The following is a 19,295-nucleotide window of genomic DNA, read 5'->3' as shown; positions in this document are numbered from 1 at the left end:
CCTCCCCCGGCCAAGCACGACTTTTCCCCTGGCCTGGCTTGGGTCTAACCAGGAGAGCCTGGCCCGTCCCTGGCCAGCACGGCTCGGCCCTAACCCGGCCTGAGTACAAGTCTAAATATAGTACCCACCACTTAGCCCAAGACCCATATGTGGCTATTCGATGGGTTCAACAGAATATAGCCCCATACGCTTCTGTCATTCGCTACATCGGGGTAGGGAACGAAGTGCCCCAGTGGATTCGACAATATGTTGGACCATACCCGCTAGGTGGAATGTCCAAAATGCCCTAAACAATATGAACAGCTTAGCTCATGACCAAATTAAGGTCACCACAACAATCGGCATGAACCTAATTAAAAACTCTTACCCACCCTCAGTAGGTGAATTTACCGATTTACCCTTCATGGATGACCCTATTTTATTTTCTAAAATATTATGGTTCACCCTTAACGGTCATTTTTTACCCGTAATTTTCCTACATATATGATAAAAAAGACGTTGGCCTAAACTATGCATTATTTACGTCCCCCGGCACGGTAATCACGGATTGGAACAACGGTTTGTGATACCAAAACATATTTATGTCCCCGGGCCCGTCTCACTCATTTATTTATTTTTAGTAAAGAATTAAAATATCTCTTGCAATGAATAGAAGAAGTTAACGAAAGATATCGACAAAGGGACCGAGTAGTCTCTAATATTCCTCTGCTTTATAATACCACGTATAATCTAGGGAAATACATATTTAGTAAATTCGGATCGTTTATAAATTATATATGAGAATGTTACTCGAATATATATAGTAAAGTATCATTTTTATATCAATTTTTGTGTAATTAAGTACTCGTAGTGACTTGTATAACTGACGCAACACCTCTTACGTAAGACTAATAATTGATTTATTTTGATTTGAGCATCGTCAATAATTTGTCACCTATTGGCTATTGCTCGTCTAGTCTTTATTTACACTCTGTAGGGTCTAGAGGCTGCTGTCACTTTGTGCAACTACAATAGAGTGATCAGCTAGTCTTGCTATAGACGGATATATCCGTCTATAACTAAAGACGGGTCAAATAGCTTGAAGGTGATGACATTTTTGGCCCTCACCACCCACTTGTTGTTTGTCCAATTAGGGATGTGATATTGTATTTGACCCGTCTTTAGATATAGACGGATATGTGCCGTCTATAATGAGATTTTGTGTAGAGTGATCCCTACCAAAGGGAATTCGGAGAGCCATGCAAAAGATTACGTACTACTACTCCGTACTATTTAAATTGTGAGAAGTTGAAGATGAATAATGCCCCTCTCATAATAAGCTCCTCTATTATTATTCACAAATTCTAATCGAAGACGGCACTATTCGACATCCGTCATAAGTTGAAGATGGATAATGCCCCTCTCATAATATACAAGTGCCACTAAGCAGCATTATGCGATCTTTAATCCTAATGAACAGCCCAAATACGACGGCCTCAACTTTAATTCTTAAGACTGTACGTATGCGTTATTACTAACAGCTAGTCTTGCTATAACTAAAGACGGGTCAAATAGCTTGAAAGTGGTGATATTTTTTGCCCCCACCACCCCACTTGTTGTTTGTCCTATTAAAAAAGTAGTATTGTATTTGACATGTCTTTAGTTATAGATAAATATGTGCCGTTTATAATGAAATTTTGTGTATTATTAATTGATAAACATGTGCCGAGGAATAAGGTATATTTCCAATAAAATCATAGCATTAGGAAGAATTATCCTAAATCTTGATTATAGAATTATCGGTGTTTATTTAATCTCGATCATTATGATGCTATGAATGTGGATAACCATGTAGGCGACTCGTGTATTTGCATGTTTAGGCCTTCGTTATCCATATTTACTTAATTTCAGCTACTTCAGTTCACGTCTATTCAGTACATTTCAATTAGAGGCTTAATAAATTCTTTCAGTAAGTTTAAATTTATTCAGACAGTTTCAGTAAAAAAAAAAAAGATATATTTTAGAGAATTTAGACAATGGTCCAGTGAATATTTGATTAATCAACTATACCAAGCCATTTTGTTTAGCATAGTAGCACTAAAAAGGCTGCTTCTGGCAAGTTGGAGTAATCTTTGTACAAATGGGCCACAAACTTTGTAATGACTTCTTCTTGTAGGGTATCCCTATCTTTAATTACCACCATTAATACTTGGTAATTGGTATACAATTTCTCAATTTCAGATGGTCTAAATTTCAAAACGAATTAAAGTCAATATTTTATAATCACAGTGACTATTTAATAATAAAAAATATTCAATTAAAATTGTCGATTTCTAATAATAAACTGGTGGTATCTTGTTATCAGAAAATATTTACAATTTATCATAAAATAGACAAATTGTAAAACGGTCGAAACTCACTAATCTTTGGTAGGGATGCAACATTTTTCCATGGACTTATAGTATAATATAGTCCTCCATGACTACTAACTAATTAATCTGATATAATACTAAAATATCTTCGATTCAGCTAGTTTTGCTTCAGTCGAGCTATTTTGGTCTGATGCAACAAGACGTGATTTTGTAATCATTTTTCAATCAAATGTAACCACTATTGAAAAATAAGTTATCATAAACTATAACATTAACGGTACTATTGTGGTTACATTTAACCATAAAATACTCACACATGTTCGTCTGTAGCTTCATACGAAAAATTGCCCTCTAAAACAACAATTTGCGTTTCTCATTAAGCTATACTATACCAATACAACTACTATACAAGTGTGGACTGTAGTTCTCTGGAAGAACTTTCTCCCCTTAAAAATATCAATTTTTTTCCTTGATAATATTCAGCTATTTACATCCAATTTTTCGCATAATTAATTTGATATATTAATAAAATAAGCCTTTTTTTTTACATAAAATCTACATTTGTTTTATTTGGTAAATCAACATATCATCCTTATATTCGTCACAAATATTTATGTTTACACAAATTTATGGTGAAACAGGATATTTTAGTAATCACTTTTACCCATTAATAAGGTGTGCGATCCGTTTCACAAGTATTTGTGTTACCGGTGTAGGAGAACCGGGTGCTTGACTCTCTAATAGATCACAACTGTATTTGTGATCTACAGTTAATGTATTATACAACTGGTTGTGTATACAACCTATTTAATATAACTGAGCTTTATTATAAAGTTGTCGAGTTTTATTAACAAAATTATCGAGTTATAGTCCAAAGTTATTGAGCTTAACAGAATAATCATTAAGCTCAATAATTTCGTAAAATAGCTCAATAACTTGTAAAACAGTTCAACAATTTTGTGTAAGAGTTCAACAACTTTGAGGCGGTTGTACAATTCAACTATACAACTGGTTGTAGTATAGTATTTGTGATCTATCACTTGTACACGAATACTATTAATAGAAATATTAATTATGACTGATACACCTAAAAATAAAACAGTCTGTCTTGCTTAAAACCGCCTGATTTCAGACCGCATTAAGACCTCTCACAAGTGAGAAGCACATGGATGGTGGGACACCCCCATGTGCTTTCCCACTCACACCCTAAATGGGTTTTTTGTGAGAGAAAATGGTATCCGTCTGACCATTTCAGACGAATATAGCGGTCTGAAATAAGAATTTGTGAAAATAAAAAATAATAACTATTGACCGGGGTCAAGTCAACTAAGAGTCAATGGCGCTACACTGCCGCATACAGCCGCATATAATGTGACACTTGGAAGTTGGAAGTTTCTTACATTTCCACTTCAAAAAAAAATAAAAATAACACACTATAATTATCAGTCACCAAAAATCCCTCTATAAATGCATTTTTCAAGGCTAGAGAATTATCACAATAAATTTAAGTATTTCGTAATAAACACACAAATATTTTCATAATTAATAATAATTTTTTCCCGAATTTAGGCATGGTTACCGGAAATAGTAAGGTTTCGAAAGCAAATGGCCCCTTATCACTACTACTACTTCTGGCATTGCTATTGTTTAGTCTTGTGCCAACAGGTTATGTCGATTCTTTACATTAATTTCGTATTAATTAAGCATATTAATTTTTGCGTAATTGAGTACTCGTAGTGACTTGTATAACTGACGCGACGCTCTCACAAAAAGGGAAAGGGGACAAGGTGGGGCACTCCATGTATTTCCCCACTTACCTCTCATGGGTATTTTGTGAGAGGAAATGAGATTTTGTGTTTATCTTATAACCCATTTTAAGTTCATAAAATGAATATAATCGTTTAAAAAAGAAGTGTTTTTCACTTACAGACATTTATTTTGTGTACTATTAACAAATGACATTATCAATATTGTTTTTTACTTATTTACTATTAACAATAATTAGTTATGTAGTTTTAAGTATCTAAACTACCCTTTTTTACAAATTAGTTTGAAATTTAAATCTTGTAGGTGGGAAATGAAAATAGCTATATAATTTACTATACAACAAGTCTTGCTGAAGACGGGTCGGAGCAAGTGACGGGTAATGTCACTCACAAAACGGATAGGGGGACAAGGTGGGGGCACTCCCATGTGCTTCCATCTCTCCTCTATTTGGGTCATTTGTGAGAGGAAATGGTAACGGATACGTACCGTCTTCAATGAGATTTTGTGTTTACTTTAATATACCCGGTGACGTCTAATTTGGGTACCATCCGGTGACGCCATCTCATTTTCCTAAAAGGATAACATGCATACAATCCAATTCATGTAATTAGTATTTAATGACACATTGATATTGGTAGATTATTTTGATGGAAGTTTTACCTTCTTCTACGAACAATGCTGTACTTTTTGATATTCCATTATTATAGTAATGTCTTCGGGTTTCCCTAAAAAAAAATATTTAATGAGTTATTAATGTCATATAGTTGAACTTTCTTGCCCTTATAACATCCTTATTTGTCTCTATATAAAGGGTTGCTTAGTTATACTGTGAGAATTATCAAATAACTCAAATTTTATAAAATAAGCTCACAAAATATATAGTACCACATTAATATTACAAATAAACATCAATATTTAGCCATGGTTACGATATTACTAGTGATATTTGTTGTTTTTCACCTTAGGCATAACAGGTAAATATAATTCTCATCATCTCAATCATTTATTTACATTTTTTTATTCAATATTGTAAGAAGTAGTATTTTTTAATAAAGGTAAAAACAACTACACTTGATCATGTAAGTCATAACTTTGTACTCGTACAGTCGTACTAATTTCTCGACAATTTAATACAGAAGCACAAATTGGAGTAACATATGGGAATTCCGGAAACAATTTACCTTCACCGCAACAAGTGGTGAATATTTACAAATCCAACGGAATACGATTCATGAGAATCTATTATCCAGATCCAGCAATGCTCCAAGCGGTACATGGTTCCGGGATACAACTATTACTAGATGTCCCAAATGACCAGGTCCAAAATTTTGCCCAAAACCCGTCATTGGCAGGCCAATGGGTTCAACAAAATGTCGCGCCATATGCGTCCTCCATTTCCTACCTCGCGGTAGGAAACGAGCTTCCTCAACAATTAAAACAATTTGTAGGACCGGCCTTGTCTAATGCCTTAAATGCCCTTAACTCGTTCGGTAGCTTAACAAGCCATATTAAGGTCACCACAGCAATAGGTACGAGTGAAGTTATAAACGCGTACCCGCCCTCAGCCGGTGAATTTGGGGATTTACCCTTCATGGACCCGATAGTAAATTTCCTAAAACAAAATGGTTTGCCTTTGATGCTTAATGTTTACCCTTACTTTGCTTACATAAACAGTAAAGATGTTCATCTAGACTATGCATTGTTTACGTCTCCTGGAACCGCGTTCATTGACCGTAACGGGCTACCTTACCAAAATGTTTATGATGCGCTGGTGGATTCGGTGTACGCAGCATTAGCTAAGCTGGATGCACCCAACAACCAGAGGGGTCCACCCAACAACCATGGGGGTCCACCTCACACCCAGGTTATCACCTCTGAGACAGGGTGGCCGTCAGCTGGGCATGATCATGGTTTAGTGCGTAACGACGGGGGTGATGGCGCTTCAGTGTCTAACGCCGGGACATACTACAGGAACATGATCAGTCATGCCAAGGTTGGGACTCCACTGAATCCCGTGCCGAGCCTAGTGTTCTTGTTTTCCGCATTTGACGAGAATCAGAAGCCGGGGGATGTCATTGAACAGCATTTCGGAATCTTTAATGTTGATGGGACGCCTAAATATCCCGGCCTCAACTTCAACTCTTAGATCGGTTGCTCTTCCAACTAAAGGGCATAATTATTATTAAATACTAAGCATATTTCAGTTTTATCAAATTTTGTTCGAATATAAGTTACCAGTCATGTTATTCCAAACTCATATATTTGCATGTTTAGGCTCTCGTTATTCTTTCTTACTTAATTTCAGCTACTTCAACTAACCTCAGTTCAGTATTGTTCAACTCTATTCAGGAAGTTTCAGTCCGAAAAAAATACAGTAATATTGATTAATCAACTATCAAGCAGTTTGTTTAGCATAGCACTAAACGGCTTCTTCTGGCAAGTTGGAGTAGTAATTTACGTACAAATGGGCCACAATCTATGTAGTCACTTACTGACTTCTTCTTGTAGGGCATCCCTATCTTCAATTACCAATAATACTTCGCTAATTCTCGTCTGACGGGTACTATTTCGTCACAAGTTTACGACGGGCTAAATGTGATCATTTTTTGAGAGATGTGACCATTTTGTAATAGTATCCATTTTTATGTATGGTTACATTTTATCATAAAGTGGTCACATTTGGCTCGTCGCAAATTGTGATTGTCACGAGAGAGACCTACTGATAATACTTGGTATACAATTTCTCATTCAAGACGAAAAAAATGTCACTATTTAATACTTCCTCCATTCAACTCTACTCTACCACTTTTCCTTTTCACGTTTGCTAACACGTGTTTTACGCGCTAAATATCGTTAGCTATGTATTTGCAAAAATTATAAAAGATATAATATATATTAATGTACTCCTAAAAAGGAATCAAACAAGATCGCACGTGAATATTTTTTCAGTTACGTATCGAGAGAAAATTAAAATTGAATACTCAAATCATTTTTTTTAAAAAAAGAAAAAAAAAGAAAAAAAGAATACTCAATCATGAATAGCGTACAAAAATGAAATTGGTAGAGTGGAGTTGAATGAGGAACCAGGTAGTACTTCTAACAAATACTCCATCATATTCTCTAAAATCTTTCACAATTCCTTATTCCTAAAACGACAAATTCACAAAGAACTTCCACTTTCCTTATTAGTCTATTTTTTGTGATAATAATCCCACATTCTCTTCCATAGTTTCATTTACATCCACATATTACCCTACCACTAAATTCTACCTAAAAAGTAATGTGAAAAAACTTAGTGAATAAGAAGGAATATTTATATAAGGCGATATTACACAATTTTATCGTAATACAGAATATTTTAATAACCATTTTAACCCACTAATAAAGTGTGTGTCTATGTGATCCGTTTAAAAAGTATGTGTTACCTGTAGAGGAGAACCGAGTCAGTTAATACAACTGGTTGTATATACAACTTGGTCAATTTAACTGAGCGTTGTTATAAAGTTGTTGAGCTATATTAACAAACTTATCGAGCTATGGTACAAAGTTATTGAGTTTAACAGAATAATTATTAAGCTCAATAACTTCGCAAAATACCTCAATAACTTGTAAAATAGCTCAACAACTTTGTGTAAGAGCTCAACAATTGTGAGGAGGTTGTACAATGTTATTATACAACTGGTTGTATGATAGTATTTATGGAACCGAGTGCTTGACTCTCTAATATGCTTATCTATACTTTAAATTGAAAAAATTCGACAATAAAACCAAGGAAATATAAGAGAAAACGTCTTACTCCCTCCCATCCAAACCAAAGATTACATTTGAATTTATTACGCTTGCCAAGGCGCGTTTTGCAACGTAAATATCTTTAGTTACACATTATAAAAAATTATAAAAACTTGATATTCTTATAGCATTCATGACGATGAATTAAACAAGATCTCGCATGACTATGTTTTCTCTTATACATCCCCATTAAACTAAAAGAATAAGGAATTCTAAACTTTTTCCCGCTCAAATATTTTACTAAGGAATAAGAAATTCTATATTTGGCTATTATATAGAAATAATCTATAGAAAATTATGTAGCATAAAAAATCTTTCACCTTAAATAAAACAATATGCCAAATTATATTCTAACTATAATTAGTTGTTGCCATATTTTTTACTTATAGTATATTAAAATTTGACATTTCACATACACATATCTTAAATTTTGTAATTATAATCATTAATCTGCTTAAGTATTTTTCAACACTAATGCGGATTGTCAACGTTTATAATCCGATCTTCTATTAACCATCCCCCCTTAAACTAAAAGAATAAGAGATCTCTTAAGTTTTCCCGCCTAAATGAATTAGGCTATAAATGGGCTTCATAACATCATATCTACAGCTGGGTCATCTTGATTAATTTCGACTTAAGATATAAATGGGTATCATAATATCATATCTACAACTGGACCATACTAATTAATTTCAAACAATATATAATTCTATACCGTTTAAAAAAGGGAATAATATTCTTTTAACTTGCATCTCCCTTATACTAAAAGAATAAGAGTTCTCAGAATTTTTCCGCCTAAATTAATTTGGCTATAATTAGACTTTTATTATAACATATCTGTTATTGAGTTTTCATTATATTATATCTACATCTGGATTATAATGAACTTTCCTTTTCCACCGATTAATACAAAATATTAATTAAAATAAATTTACAATTAAATTTCAAATTGAGTTAAATATCATTTTTATTATTATTTTCTTTAATGTTTCTATCTAAAATACCGCGCATTCACGCAAGATCTATCCTAGTTACTAATAACAACAAAGATTCTCTACAATCCTGAATAGTATCAAAAAGTCAAATGTAACCTTTAGTTTGAATGAGAGGGAGTAATAATAATGATGGACCACAAATCTATCAAGTGTTTGGGTACTTTGCAAAGTAAAGTTTATTGTTAATAGAAATATAATTATTGACTGATAATCATTGACCGGGGTCAGACTCGAGTACGAGTCAATGGCGCTACACTGCCGCATATTGCCGCATTTAATGTGACACTTGAAGTTGAAGTTTCTTACATTTCTACTTCAACAAGACAATAACACACTACTATTAGTTTATTTTTATTTTATTTTTATTTTTTTTGGGTGCAAATGAGGGGCAAACTCTGGGTATTAAATAGCTATTACACGGGGAGTGGTTACCCCAAGAATATTTTCGCGCAAATTGGAACGTAACTCCGCTGGAGGATAAGATAACATTAACTTCAAGAGATGAAGTAACGCCTTGATTTGCTAGCCAATCCGTTGCTTTGTTTGCTTCTCTATAGGTGTGGCTTATTTTAACTTTCCATCTACTATCAGATATAAGGGCTTTGCATTTGATGACCAAAGCACGAAGGTTATTGCTCACTAGTTGTTCTTCGGTCACAAGTCGAATACACGGTAAATTGTCCATATGCACTAGGAGCTTATCGACATGTAGTAGCTTAGCTCTTTCCAGGCCGGACACCAAAGCTAACAGCTCTGCTCTCATGGTCAGTAACCACTCGAGAAGAAATAAGCATCTATAAAATTACCCTTCTCGTCTCTGAAAATACCTCCGCTTCCTGCCGGTCCTGGGTTGCTTTTAAAAGCCCCGTCTGTATTTAATAAAATCCATCCATGAGGTGGAGGATGCCAGCGTATAAAAACTTCCTTCTTTCCCATACCCAGGGATGGGATAAATAGCGAAAATCAATCCATTATTAGTCACCAAAAATCCCTCTATAAATGCATTTTTCAAAGCTAGAGAATTATCACAATAAATTGAAGTATTTTTTAATAAACTCACAAATATTTTCATACTTATTAATAATTTTTCCGAATTTAGGCATGGTTACCGGAAATAGTAAATTTGGCAATTTACCCTTCATGGACCCGATCGTAAATTTCCTAAAACAAAACGGTTCGCCTTTGATGCTTAATGTTTACCCGTACATTACTTCTGTACAAAATAAGGGAACGGTTTCTCAAGACTATGCATCATTTACGTCTCCTGGACCCGTGGTCACGGACCCTAACAACGGGTTACAATACCAAAATGTTTATGATGCCCTAGTCGAGTACTCAGCCTTAGCTAAGCGGGTGCGCCCAACACCCCGGTTATCACCTCCGAGACAGGATGGCCTTCTGCCGGAGGTGACAACGCATCACTGGGTCAGGCCGGAACCTACTATAGAGGCATAACCCATCATGCAAAATACGGAACTCCACGAAAACCTGGTCCCACCCAAGTGTACATATTTTCCATGTTTGATGAGAATCAGAAGCAAGGGGATGCTACTGAGCAGCATTATGGGATCTTTAATCCTAATGGACAGCCCAAATACGACGGCCTCAACTTTAATTCTTAAGACCGTTGTATGCGTTATTATTAATTGATCAAACATGTGTTATTCGCTCAAAGTATTGTCATGGTCGATGTGATCTAGATATTTTCAAACCTAAGCGAAACATGTCTAATGTATGGGCCGGTATTACCTCACAATCGAAAAATATTGTGATGGGCTCTGCCACAACGGTGGGAAACGGAAGACGAACTCTTTTCTGGGACCACCCTTGGGTCGATGGGACTTGTGTATCGGATGTGGCCATCTCTCCCATTCCTGACGATATACTCGGAGCAACTGTAGCCGATATGTGGAGCGAACAAACTGGCTGGAAGTGGGACCTTTTTTCAGACAATATACCTCAAATTAATCTACAAAATATTACTTCTATATCCCTTATTTCGGACCCGGAACTCGAAGATACACTGTGATGGAACGGTACCAATTTAAGGAAGTTTTCGATCAAGTCGGCTTTAGGCTTCCTCCGCGGACACGACCTCACCAATAATTCTGAAGCGCCCATTTGGAGGATTATTTGGCGCCTTCCCATCCAACAAAAGGTTAAAATGTTCTTATGGCTTGCAGCCCATGATAGGTTGATGGTTAATGTGAATTGAGTTCGTCGAAATCTTAGTGACGATTCAATTTGTCCTCGCTGCGAGATCAATGAAGAAACAGAGGAGCATCTTCTTCGATCTTGCCCTGTTTCTAAACACATTTGGAGCCTTTTAGGTATCCGCTCCTCTCATACCCCTTTTTATAATGTCTCTTACTCGGATTGGCTAGTCAAGAATGCCGGGAATGATGCTGCAATTTCCGTCATCGATTGGCCGATTCATTTTACTATCACATGTTGGTGGATATGGCGGTGGAGAAACAACATTGTGTTTGGCCGAGCAAATGATAACCCAACTAATCCTCGGGAATTCCTTATCAGGCAATTCAAAGTGACGAAGCTCGCGTTTGATAAGTTCGACATCTTCGTCCCCACTGTTGGTTTAGCTAGCAAGGAAATTTTTGTTCGTTGTCTCCCCCCGCCTCATGGGTGGCTTCAATTAAACACGGATGACGCTTCAAAGGAAAATCCAGGGATGACAGGAGGTGGCGGTATTTTTCGGGATGAAACGGGTAATTTCCACCATGCATTCTATTTTTCCTTTGGTTTTTGCACCTCCATGAAAGCAGAGCTCCTAGCCTTACTTAAGGGATTAGAATGGGCACGCGAGTTGAGGATTCCCAAGCTTATCGTTCACATGGACAATAAGCCGTGTATCAAGCTTGTCTTGGAAGATCAATTGGTGAGCAATGGCCTTAAATTTATAGTAATGCGATGCAAGGAATTAATAGCCGCTAATTCTTGGACAGTCAGACTCGAGCATTCCTACCGAGAAGCAAATAGAGCTAGTGATTGGCTCGCAAATCAAAGAATCAATTCCAGTACTTCGGTCACGTACTTAGATTCTCCACCTAATGCTCTTCGTTTTATCCTTCGGGAGGACATTCGCCCCACTTTAGCACCCAAAAAAAAAAAAAAATTAATTGATCAAACATGTGCCGAGGAATACGGTATATTTCCAATAAAATCATAGCATTAGGAAGAATTATCCTAAATCTTGATTATAGAATTATCGGTCGTTTATTTAATCTCAATCATTATGATGCTATGAATGTGGATAGCCGTGTAGGCGACTCGTGTATTTGCATGTTTACGCCTTCGTTATCCATATATTTACTTAATTTCAGCAATTTCAGTTCACGTCTGGTCAGTACATCCCCTACTACTAAGACTCTAAGAGAATAAAAATTCTCAAAAAATTTTCCTCCAAACTCCACCTACTTATATAAGGAAAGAAATAAAATTTTCCCATTAAACTATAATTTTTTTTCTTAAAGCAGGACTTTTTTTATTAAATTCTAAATTATAATTATATAATGTTTGAAATACTACGTTTTTTTTTCCTCATATTAAAATACAATTAGGTGAAATATAAAAATTTGAAGGCATAAAATTTGGAATAAATCCTCCTATATACTATGTGCGGGATTTACACTATTAAATACCAATAGGATAATTGTTACATTCTCTAATATCCCTATCTAAAAAACCGCGCATTTGCGCGGGATTTATACTAGTTTCAATTAGAGACTTAATATATTCTTTCAGTAAATTTAAATTTAATTAGACAGTTTCAGTCCAAAAGAAATACGATATATTTTAGAGAATTTAGACAATGGTCCAGTGAATATTTGATTAATCAACTATACCAAGCAATTTTGTTTAGCATAGTAGCACTAAAAAGGCTGCTTCTGACAAGTTGGAGTAATCTTTGTACAAATGTGCCTCAATCTTTGTAGTGACTTTTTCGTGTAGGGTATTCCTATCTTTAATTCTCTGGAAGAACTTTCTCCCCCTAAAAATATCAATTTTTTTCCTTGATAATATTCAGCTATTTACTTCCAATTTTTTGCATGATTAATTTAATATATTAATAAAATAAGCCTTTTTTTTTTTTACATAAAATCTACATTTGTTTTATTTGGTAAATCAACATATCATCCTTATATTCGTCACAAATATTTATGTTTACACAAATTTATGGTGAAACAGGATATTTTAGTTACCACTTTTACCCACTAATAAGGTGTGTGATCCGTTTCACAAGTATTTGTGTTACCCGTGTAGGAGAACCGGGTGCTTGACTCTATAATAATACTAGACCACAAATCTATCACTTGTACATGAATATTTTGCAAAGTAAAGTTTTACTATTAACAAAAATATTAATTATTGACTGATACACCTAAAAATGAAAAATGAGAACTATTGACCAGGCCAGAGTCGACTAAGAGTCAATGGCGCTACACTGCCGTATATTGCCGCATATAATGTGACACTTCGAAGTTGAAGTTTCTTAATTTCCACTTCAATAAGACAATAACACACTATTATTAGTCACCAAAAATCCGTCTATAAATGCATTTTTCAAGGCTAGAGAATTATCACAATAAAATTAAGTATTTTTAATACTCACAAATATTTTCATATTTATTAATATTTTCCTTTTCCGAATTTAGGCATGGTTACCGGAAATAGTAAGGTTTCGAAAGCAAATGGCACCTTATCACTACTACTACTTCTGGCATTGCTATTGTTTAGTCTTGTGCCAACAGGTTATGTCGATTCTTTACATTAATTTCGTATTAATTAAGCATATTAATTAGTGAAACGAATGTCGTTACCTTTTTAATTACTCGTACTTACTTAACTTAGCGATTAAATCATGAGAAAAGGTACCCATGACAGCAACGTCAGCCATTATAGATTACAGAACAACAATTCTAGGTGAAACAAACATGTACTAACACCTAGGTAGCATGGACACTCCTCTTAACTAGCTGTCCCGTGTTCGACACCGTGTCGGACACCCGGACACCCGACACTCGTCGAACACACGCCTAAAAATGTTATAGTTTAGACGAGGAATAAATTATCAAAAGAGATTGATTAGAAGATTGGTTTGGGTGAGAAATGAGAATTAGTTATAGTTAAGGTCGAATTTTCCCTTCAGTTACCTAAATTTAGTATTAAATACATTAAATTTAGAATCAAATACATTACAAAATAAAATCATACGTTATTTATAACCATAAAATATGTTTTTTTATTAAATTTAAATAGCGTGTCCCGTGTCCTAAATTTCATGGGATGCCGTATCACGTGTCCGTGTCCGTGTCCGTTTTGGTGCTACCTAGACTAACACTTCAGCGAGGCAACTTAATTCGGAGTATATATATATACATAGCGGTAAATTCTCAAGACAAGTGGCATCCGTTTGAAATTAAGATGAATAAAATGTGAACATTCTTTTATAAAAAGTTACCACCAGCTTATTGTTAGAAAGTGATAATTTTAATTATAATATTTTATTATTAAATAGTAATTATAAAATATTGACATTTTCTCATCTTAAATTAAGACTGTCTTAAATCTTGTACTAGTATAGTTTTTTAAAGACTTTGTACTAACTACATACCAAAAATCAATGCAGAAGCACAAATCGGAGTAACTTATGGACAAAGTGGAGATAACTTACCGTCGCCGCAACAAGTGGTGAATCTCTATCGATCCAACGGCATACGATGGATGAGAATCTACTATCCGGATCCAGCGACTCTCCAAGCAATACGCAATTCAGGCGTCACTCTATTGCTAGACGTCCCAAATGACCAGATCCAAAACTTTGCTCAAAACCCTTCAGCAGCAGTCCAATGGGTTAAACAAAATGTCGTCCCGTATGCAGAATGCATTTCCTTCCTCGCGGTAGGGAACGAGGTTACTCAAAACATAAAACAATACGTTGGACCGGCCATGACAAATACCCTAAATGCCCTTAACTCGTTCGGTAGCTTAACAAGCCATATTAAGGTCACCACAGCAATCGGCATGAGCGAATTAACAAACACCTACCCTCCTTCAAACGGTCAATTTGCCGATTTACCCTTCATGGACCCGATAGTAAATTTCCTAAAACAAAATGGTTCACCTTTGATGCTTAATGTTTACCCTTACTTTACTTACATAGACAATAAAGGAACTGTTTCTCTAGACTATGCATTGTTTACGTCTCCTGGAACCGTGGTCACTGACCCTAACAACGGGCTACATTACCAAAATATTTATGATGCGCTGGTGGATTCGGTGTACGCAGCATTAGCTAAGCGGGATGCACCCAACAACCAGGGGGGTCCACCCAACAACTCGGGGAGGGGTCCTCACACCCAGGTTATCACCTCTGAGACAGGGTGGCCGTCAGCCGGGGGTGATCATGGTTTAGTGCGTAACGCCGGGGGTGATAGCGCTGCTTCAGTGTCTAACGCCGGGACATACTACAGGAACATGATCAGTCATGCCAAGGTTGGGACTCCACTGAATCCCGGGCCGAGCCTAGTGTTCTTGTTTTCTGCGTTTGATGAGAATAAGAAGCTTGGGGATGCCACTGAGCAGCATTTCGGAATCTTTAATACTAATGGGACGCCCAAATACCCCGGCCTCAACTTCAACTCTTAGATCAGTTGCTCTCCCAACTGGTCTCCCAATTAAAGGGAAAATTAAAATTACTAAATATTAAGCATATTGTTATAGATATTATACTATGTGTACCAATCAAATAATCAGGTCTAAGTTTCCTGTTGTAATATATGGATACGGGTTTATGAATGGATACGGGTTTTGCAAGTAACATTATGATATTTAAATGTCGATTTCAATCTTATTTACAAGTCTCGCCGTAGTTAACATGGCCATTAAAAAAATGAGGGTTACTAAGTAAGATGAGCAAAACCAGATACATAATTGCACAAGACACAGATACAAACACAAAACAAGAAACCATATACAGAAAGAAAACAAAGATCGAACATCTATTTAGCACGTACCACATTCACGGGATGGGAATTTTCAAACAGTTGATAGGTCTTTAATTTTCAAACAGAAATCACACCCACATTCTCTAGTTCTTGTAGAGTTGTAGATAAATCATGACGGGTTTTAAGAGCCTATTAGACGCAGTTTATCATATCTCGAAACTAAATAAACAATAAATCTTCAGCTCAATAGAAAACGAACTATAACAAAACCTTCCTTGATATGATTCCCAAGTTCATCTTTAATAATGAAGGTGTGCATGGGTAAAAACATCAACTTGAAGGCAATACAGTTCATGATCAGATCCAGCTGAGTTAGATTATTCTAGAGGATTTCCTTTTCAATTAACGTTAATCGCGCTTGGTATAGAAACAACTGCAAATTCCAGTTTTCCACAGCATCACAATGTGGACTTATTTCAATGAACATTAACTAGTTCCAAATAAATTAGGCACAATTTGTTGAATAATGTGACAGTCATTGGCTTGTTGCTTAACTTGTCTATTAATGTGGAAAAATTCATTAAATTCCGGAGAGATAGCATTATTGACCAGGCAGCTAATGTTGGTAATCTTTGAAGTTTCTCTACTGTCTGAACACGGTTCACTACTTCACTAACCTCTCTATATAAGAACAGCGGGAATGAATATGAACTTCAAACAATCAAACACGTCATAGAAACTTACAAGCTCAAATTTGCAATGACGATTCCTAGCAGAAGCCCCATGGTCTCCATCATGCCGCTGCTGTTCATGGCCCTGTTACTTCTTACCCTGCATTCAACAGGTATATCTCAGTCGTTTACTGTCGTTTTGTCTCTATATTTAACACAATTCTCATATGTTAAGGTCTACTGATAGTATTATCACAAGACTGGCCATTGCGAAAAATAGTTGGTTAGTTAATGTTAAGTTAGCAAAGGTTAAAAAAATGAGTTGGTCTCACATTAAACAAATATGAAGTCCAGAATCTTTTTCACAGTTTGACGGACTTGCGGTCATAATATTATCATGAATGGAACCGTATATCCGAATAATGGGGTAGTTTAAATTTTACGGGATATTCTCTCATGTACCCCTGAACTTTTTTGTCTCCTAAGGTGTACCTCTCGTTTTTCACAAAAAAAAACTTTACCCGACAATAATTCTCTGTTACGAGTTCAGAAAACGGTAATTTTATTTTTCAAACCAATTATCTAGTCAAGACCTTGAATTTGAAAAAAAAAAAAAAAAAAATCACCGCTTTTTGAAATCGTAGCGGGTTGTTATGGTTGCTCAAACCTTTTTTATCGAATAAACTTTGACGGACCATAATTCCCGACTACGAGTTGAGACGTCGGTGAATTCTTTTTCAAACTCAAGACCTCTTAAAGACGGTCAATTACAAGCTGTCCTAATCATATGATATTGTCTTGCAGAGGCACAAATTGGAGTATGCTATGGAGGGAAAGGCGGCGGTGACAACTTACCTTCCGAGCAAGATGCAGTGAACTTGTACAAATCCAATGGCATTAAAGCAATGAGACTCTATGATCCGAATCAAGCTGCTCTTCAAGCGCTCCAAGGTGCAGGCATAAACATCATCCTAGGTGTTCCAAACGACAGCCTTCAATCTGTGGGCTCGGATCCTTCATCAGCAATGCAATGGGTAAACACAAACGTAGTACCCTACGCGTCCTTCATTCGCTACATTGCAGTAGGGAATGAAGTTCACCCATCAGATGCCGCGGCCCCTCAGGTCTTACCAGCAATGCAAAATATCCTTAATGCGTTGAATTCAGTCAATGCCGGGGGGCAAATTAAGGTCTCTACTGCCATAGACTCGTCATTATTAACAAACACATTCCCCCCATCTAGTGGCGTGTTCGGTGACACATCATACATGACACCAATAATCAACTTCCTTACTAGCAACGGATTCCCTCTTCTACTCAATGTTTACCCTTACTTCTCCTACACAGGAAATGAGCAGAGCATCAGCTTAAACTATGCATTATTTACAGCCCCAGGGACTGTAGTTACTGACAGTAACAATGGGCTACAGTACCAAAATCTGTTTGATGCATTAGTGGATACAGTGTATGCGGCCCTAGCAAAGGCCGGTGCACCTAACACTGTGATAGTGGTGTCTGAGAGCGGGTGGCCATCAGCTGGTGGAGATGCCGCGACTGTAGATAACGCTGGGACCTACTATAAGAACCTGATTGGTCATGTGAAGCAGGGGACTCCCCTGAAACCAGGGCAAGCGCTTGAGACCTACTTGTTTGAGATGTTTGATGAGGATAACAAACAAGGTGCACCCACTGAGCAGCATTTTGGGATTTTCACCCCAGCCCAGCAACCCAAGTATGGCCAACTCAACTTCAGTTGAATCTATAAGCCAGAGAATAATCTTATATTATGTACCATTTAATGTATTATAAATTACAACAATAAAAACTATACGGCATACATAATTAAAGACTTATTTTCCCGGTGTTATACTGAATCTCAATCTACGCTACATCGATATAGATCGACTTGGCTTCAAGTGTTTGACGTGACACTATGTCGAATGTCGAACACGGCTATTTTGTTAAAAAAAAAAAAAAAGTTATGTTATTGGACTAAAATGAAGTGTCGGGGTGTCTTGTCGTGTTAGAAAGCCGGAGTGTCTGACATGCGACACGTAAGTACGTAACCAAAGTAAAGTGTTGAAATAACATAGATCTCAATAATGCATTGCGTGTGCGTGCATTTGTGTGGCATACAGACCGTGTTTAATGGGATCGGTATTGACTATTGAGTCTACTCATCAAGTCCTTAATTATCTTAAGAGTCAAGAAGTTATCAAATAAAGACTGCAATTAGTCCATATTCCACAGTAACAAAGGATTTTTCATAGTGCTCCAAAGCCTAACAAAAAGGACTGAAAAGTCATAGTACTAGAGTCAAGACTTCCGAAATCAAGATTATCAGGCCTATAAATTCAAGCTATGGTCTGATTAAGAAAGAACGTGTTGGTCCCGTCAGTTGACTCCCTTAAGACCAAGACATATTAGTAAAAATTAGTTTAATTACTACCAATATGCTTTCAGCATAATTGTTTGTAGTTTGTACCATACAAAAAAATCGTGTCTCCGTAGTATATACATAACTAGCAAACGATATTAACTCCATAAAATGAAACGATATTACTACTTAACCCTTAACAGCTATGTTATTCAGACTGTATATAATTTCACACACCCGTGTCCAACGCTCAATTCTCAGAGTAGGGTGTGACAACTGACAATACACCGCACTATAAGCCAAAAAGCATTATTATTTTTCATAAATTTGGAATATCCGACACTGAAATATACATGTAATTAAGTCGGAGTAACAAAATT

General features: G+C 36.2%; 2 protein-coding genes across 4 annotated transcripts; both read left to right on the top strand.

Moving 5' to 3' along the window:
• The first annotated feature begins 3,749 nt into the window (after positions 1 to 3,749).
• Positions 3,750 to 6,457, top strand: LOC141646606 (glucan endo-1,3-beta-glucosidase-like). Its single transcript, XM_074454482.1, has 2 exons — positions 3,750 to 4,016; positions 5,255 to 6,457. Exons 1-2 carry the CDS (start codon positions 3,923 to 3,925, stop codon positions 6,262 to 6,264), a joined length of 1,104 nt encoding a protein of 367 aa, XP_074310583.1. The 5' UTR covers positions 3,750 to 3,922; the 3' UTR covers positions 6,265 to 6,457.
• Positions 6,458 to 13,428: 6,971 nt separating this feature from the next.
• LOC141646603 (glucan endo-1,3-beta-glucosidase-like) lies at positions 13,429 to 18,412 on the top strand. 3 transcript variants are annotated; one of them, XM_074454476.1, is made up of 2 exons: positions 13,429 to 13,671; positions 14,550 to 15,740. In XM_074454476.1, the coding sequence occupies exons 1-2, from the start codon at positions 13,578 to 13,580 to the stop codon at positions 15,566 to 15,568; spliced, it is 1,113 nt and encodes a 370-aa protein (XP_074310577.1). In that variant the 5' UTR covers positions 13,429 to 13,577; the 3' UTR covers positions 15,569 to 15,740. The 3 variants fall into 3 exon arrangements, with proteins under 3 accessions (XP_074310577.1, XP_074310579.1, XP_074310580.1); XM_074454478.1 differs by lacking the exon at positions 14,550 to 15,740 and adding an exon at positions 17,343 to 18,412 and having other exon boundaries at positions 13,506 to 13,671; XM_074454479.1 differs by lacking the exons at positions 13,429 to 13,671; positions 14,550 to 15,740 and adding exons at positions 16,483 to 16,711; positions 17,343 to 18,412.
• Positions 18,413 to 19,295: the final 883 nt, after the last annotated feature.

The sequence above is a fragment of the Silene latifolia genome, chromosome 3 (assembly GCF_048544455.1).
Source record: "Silene latifolia isolate original U9 population chromosome 3, ASM4854445v1, whole genome shotgun sequence".
NCBI lineage: Eukaryota > Viridiplantae > Streptophyta > Magnoliopsida > Caryophyllales > Caryophyllaceae > Silene > Silene latifolia.
This window is presented reverse-complemented; position numbering and strand designations above follow the sequence as displayed.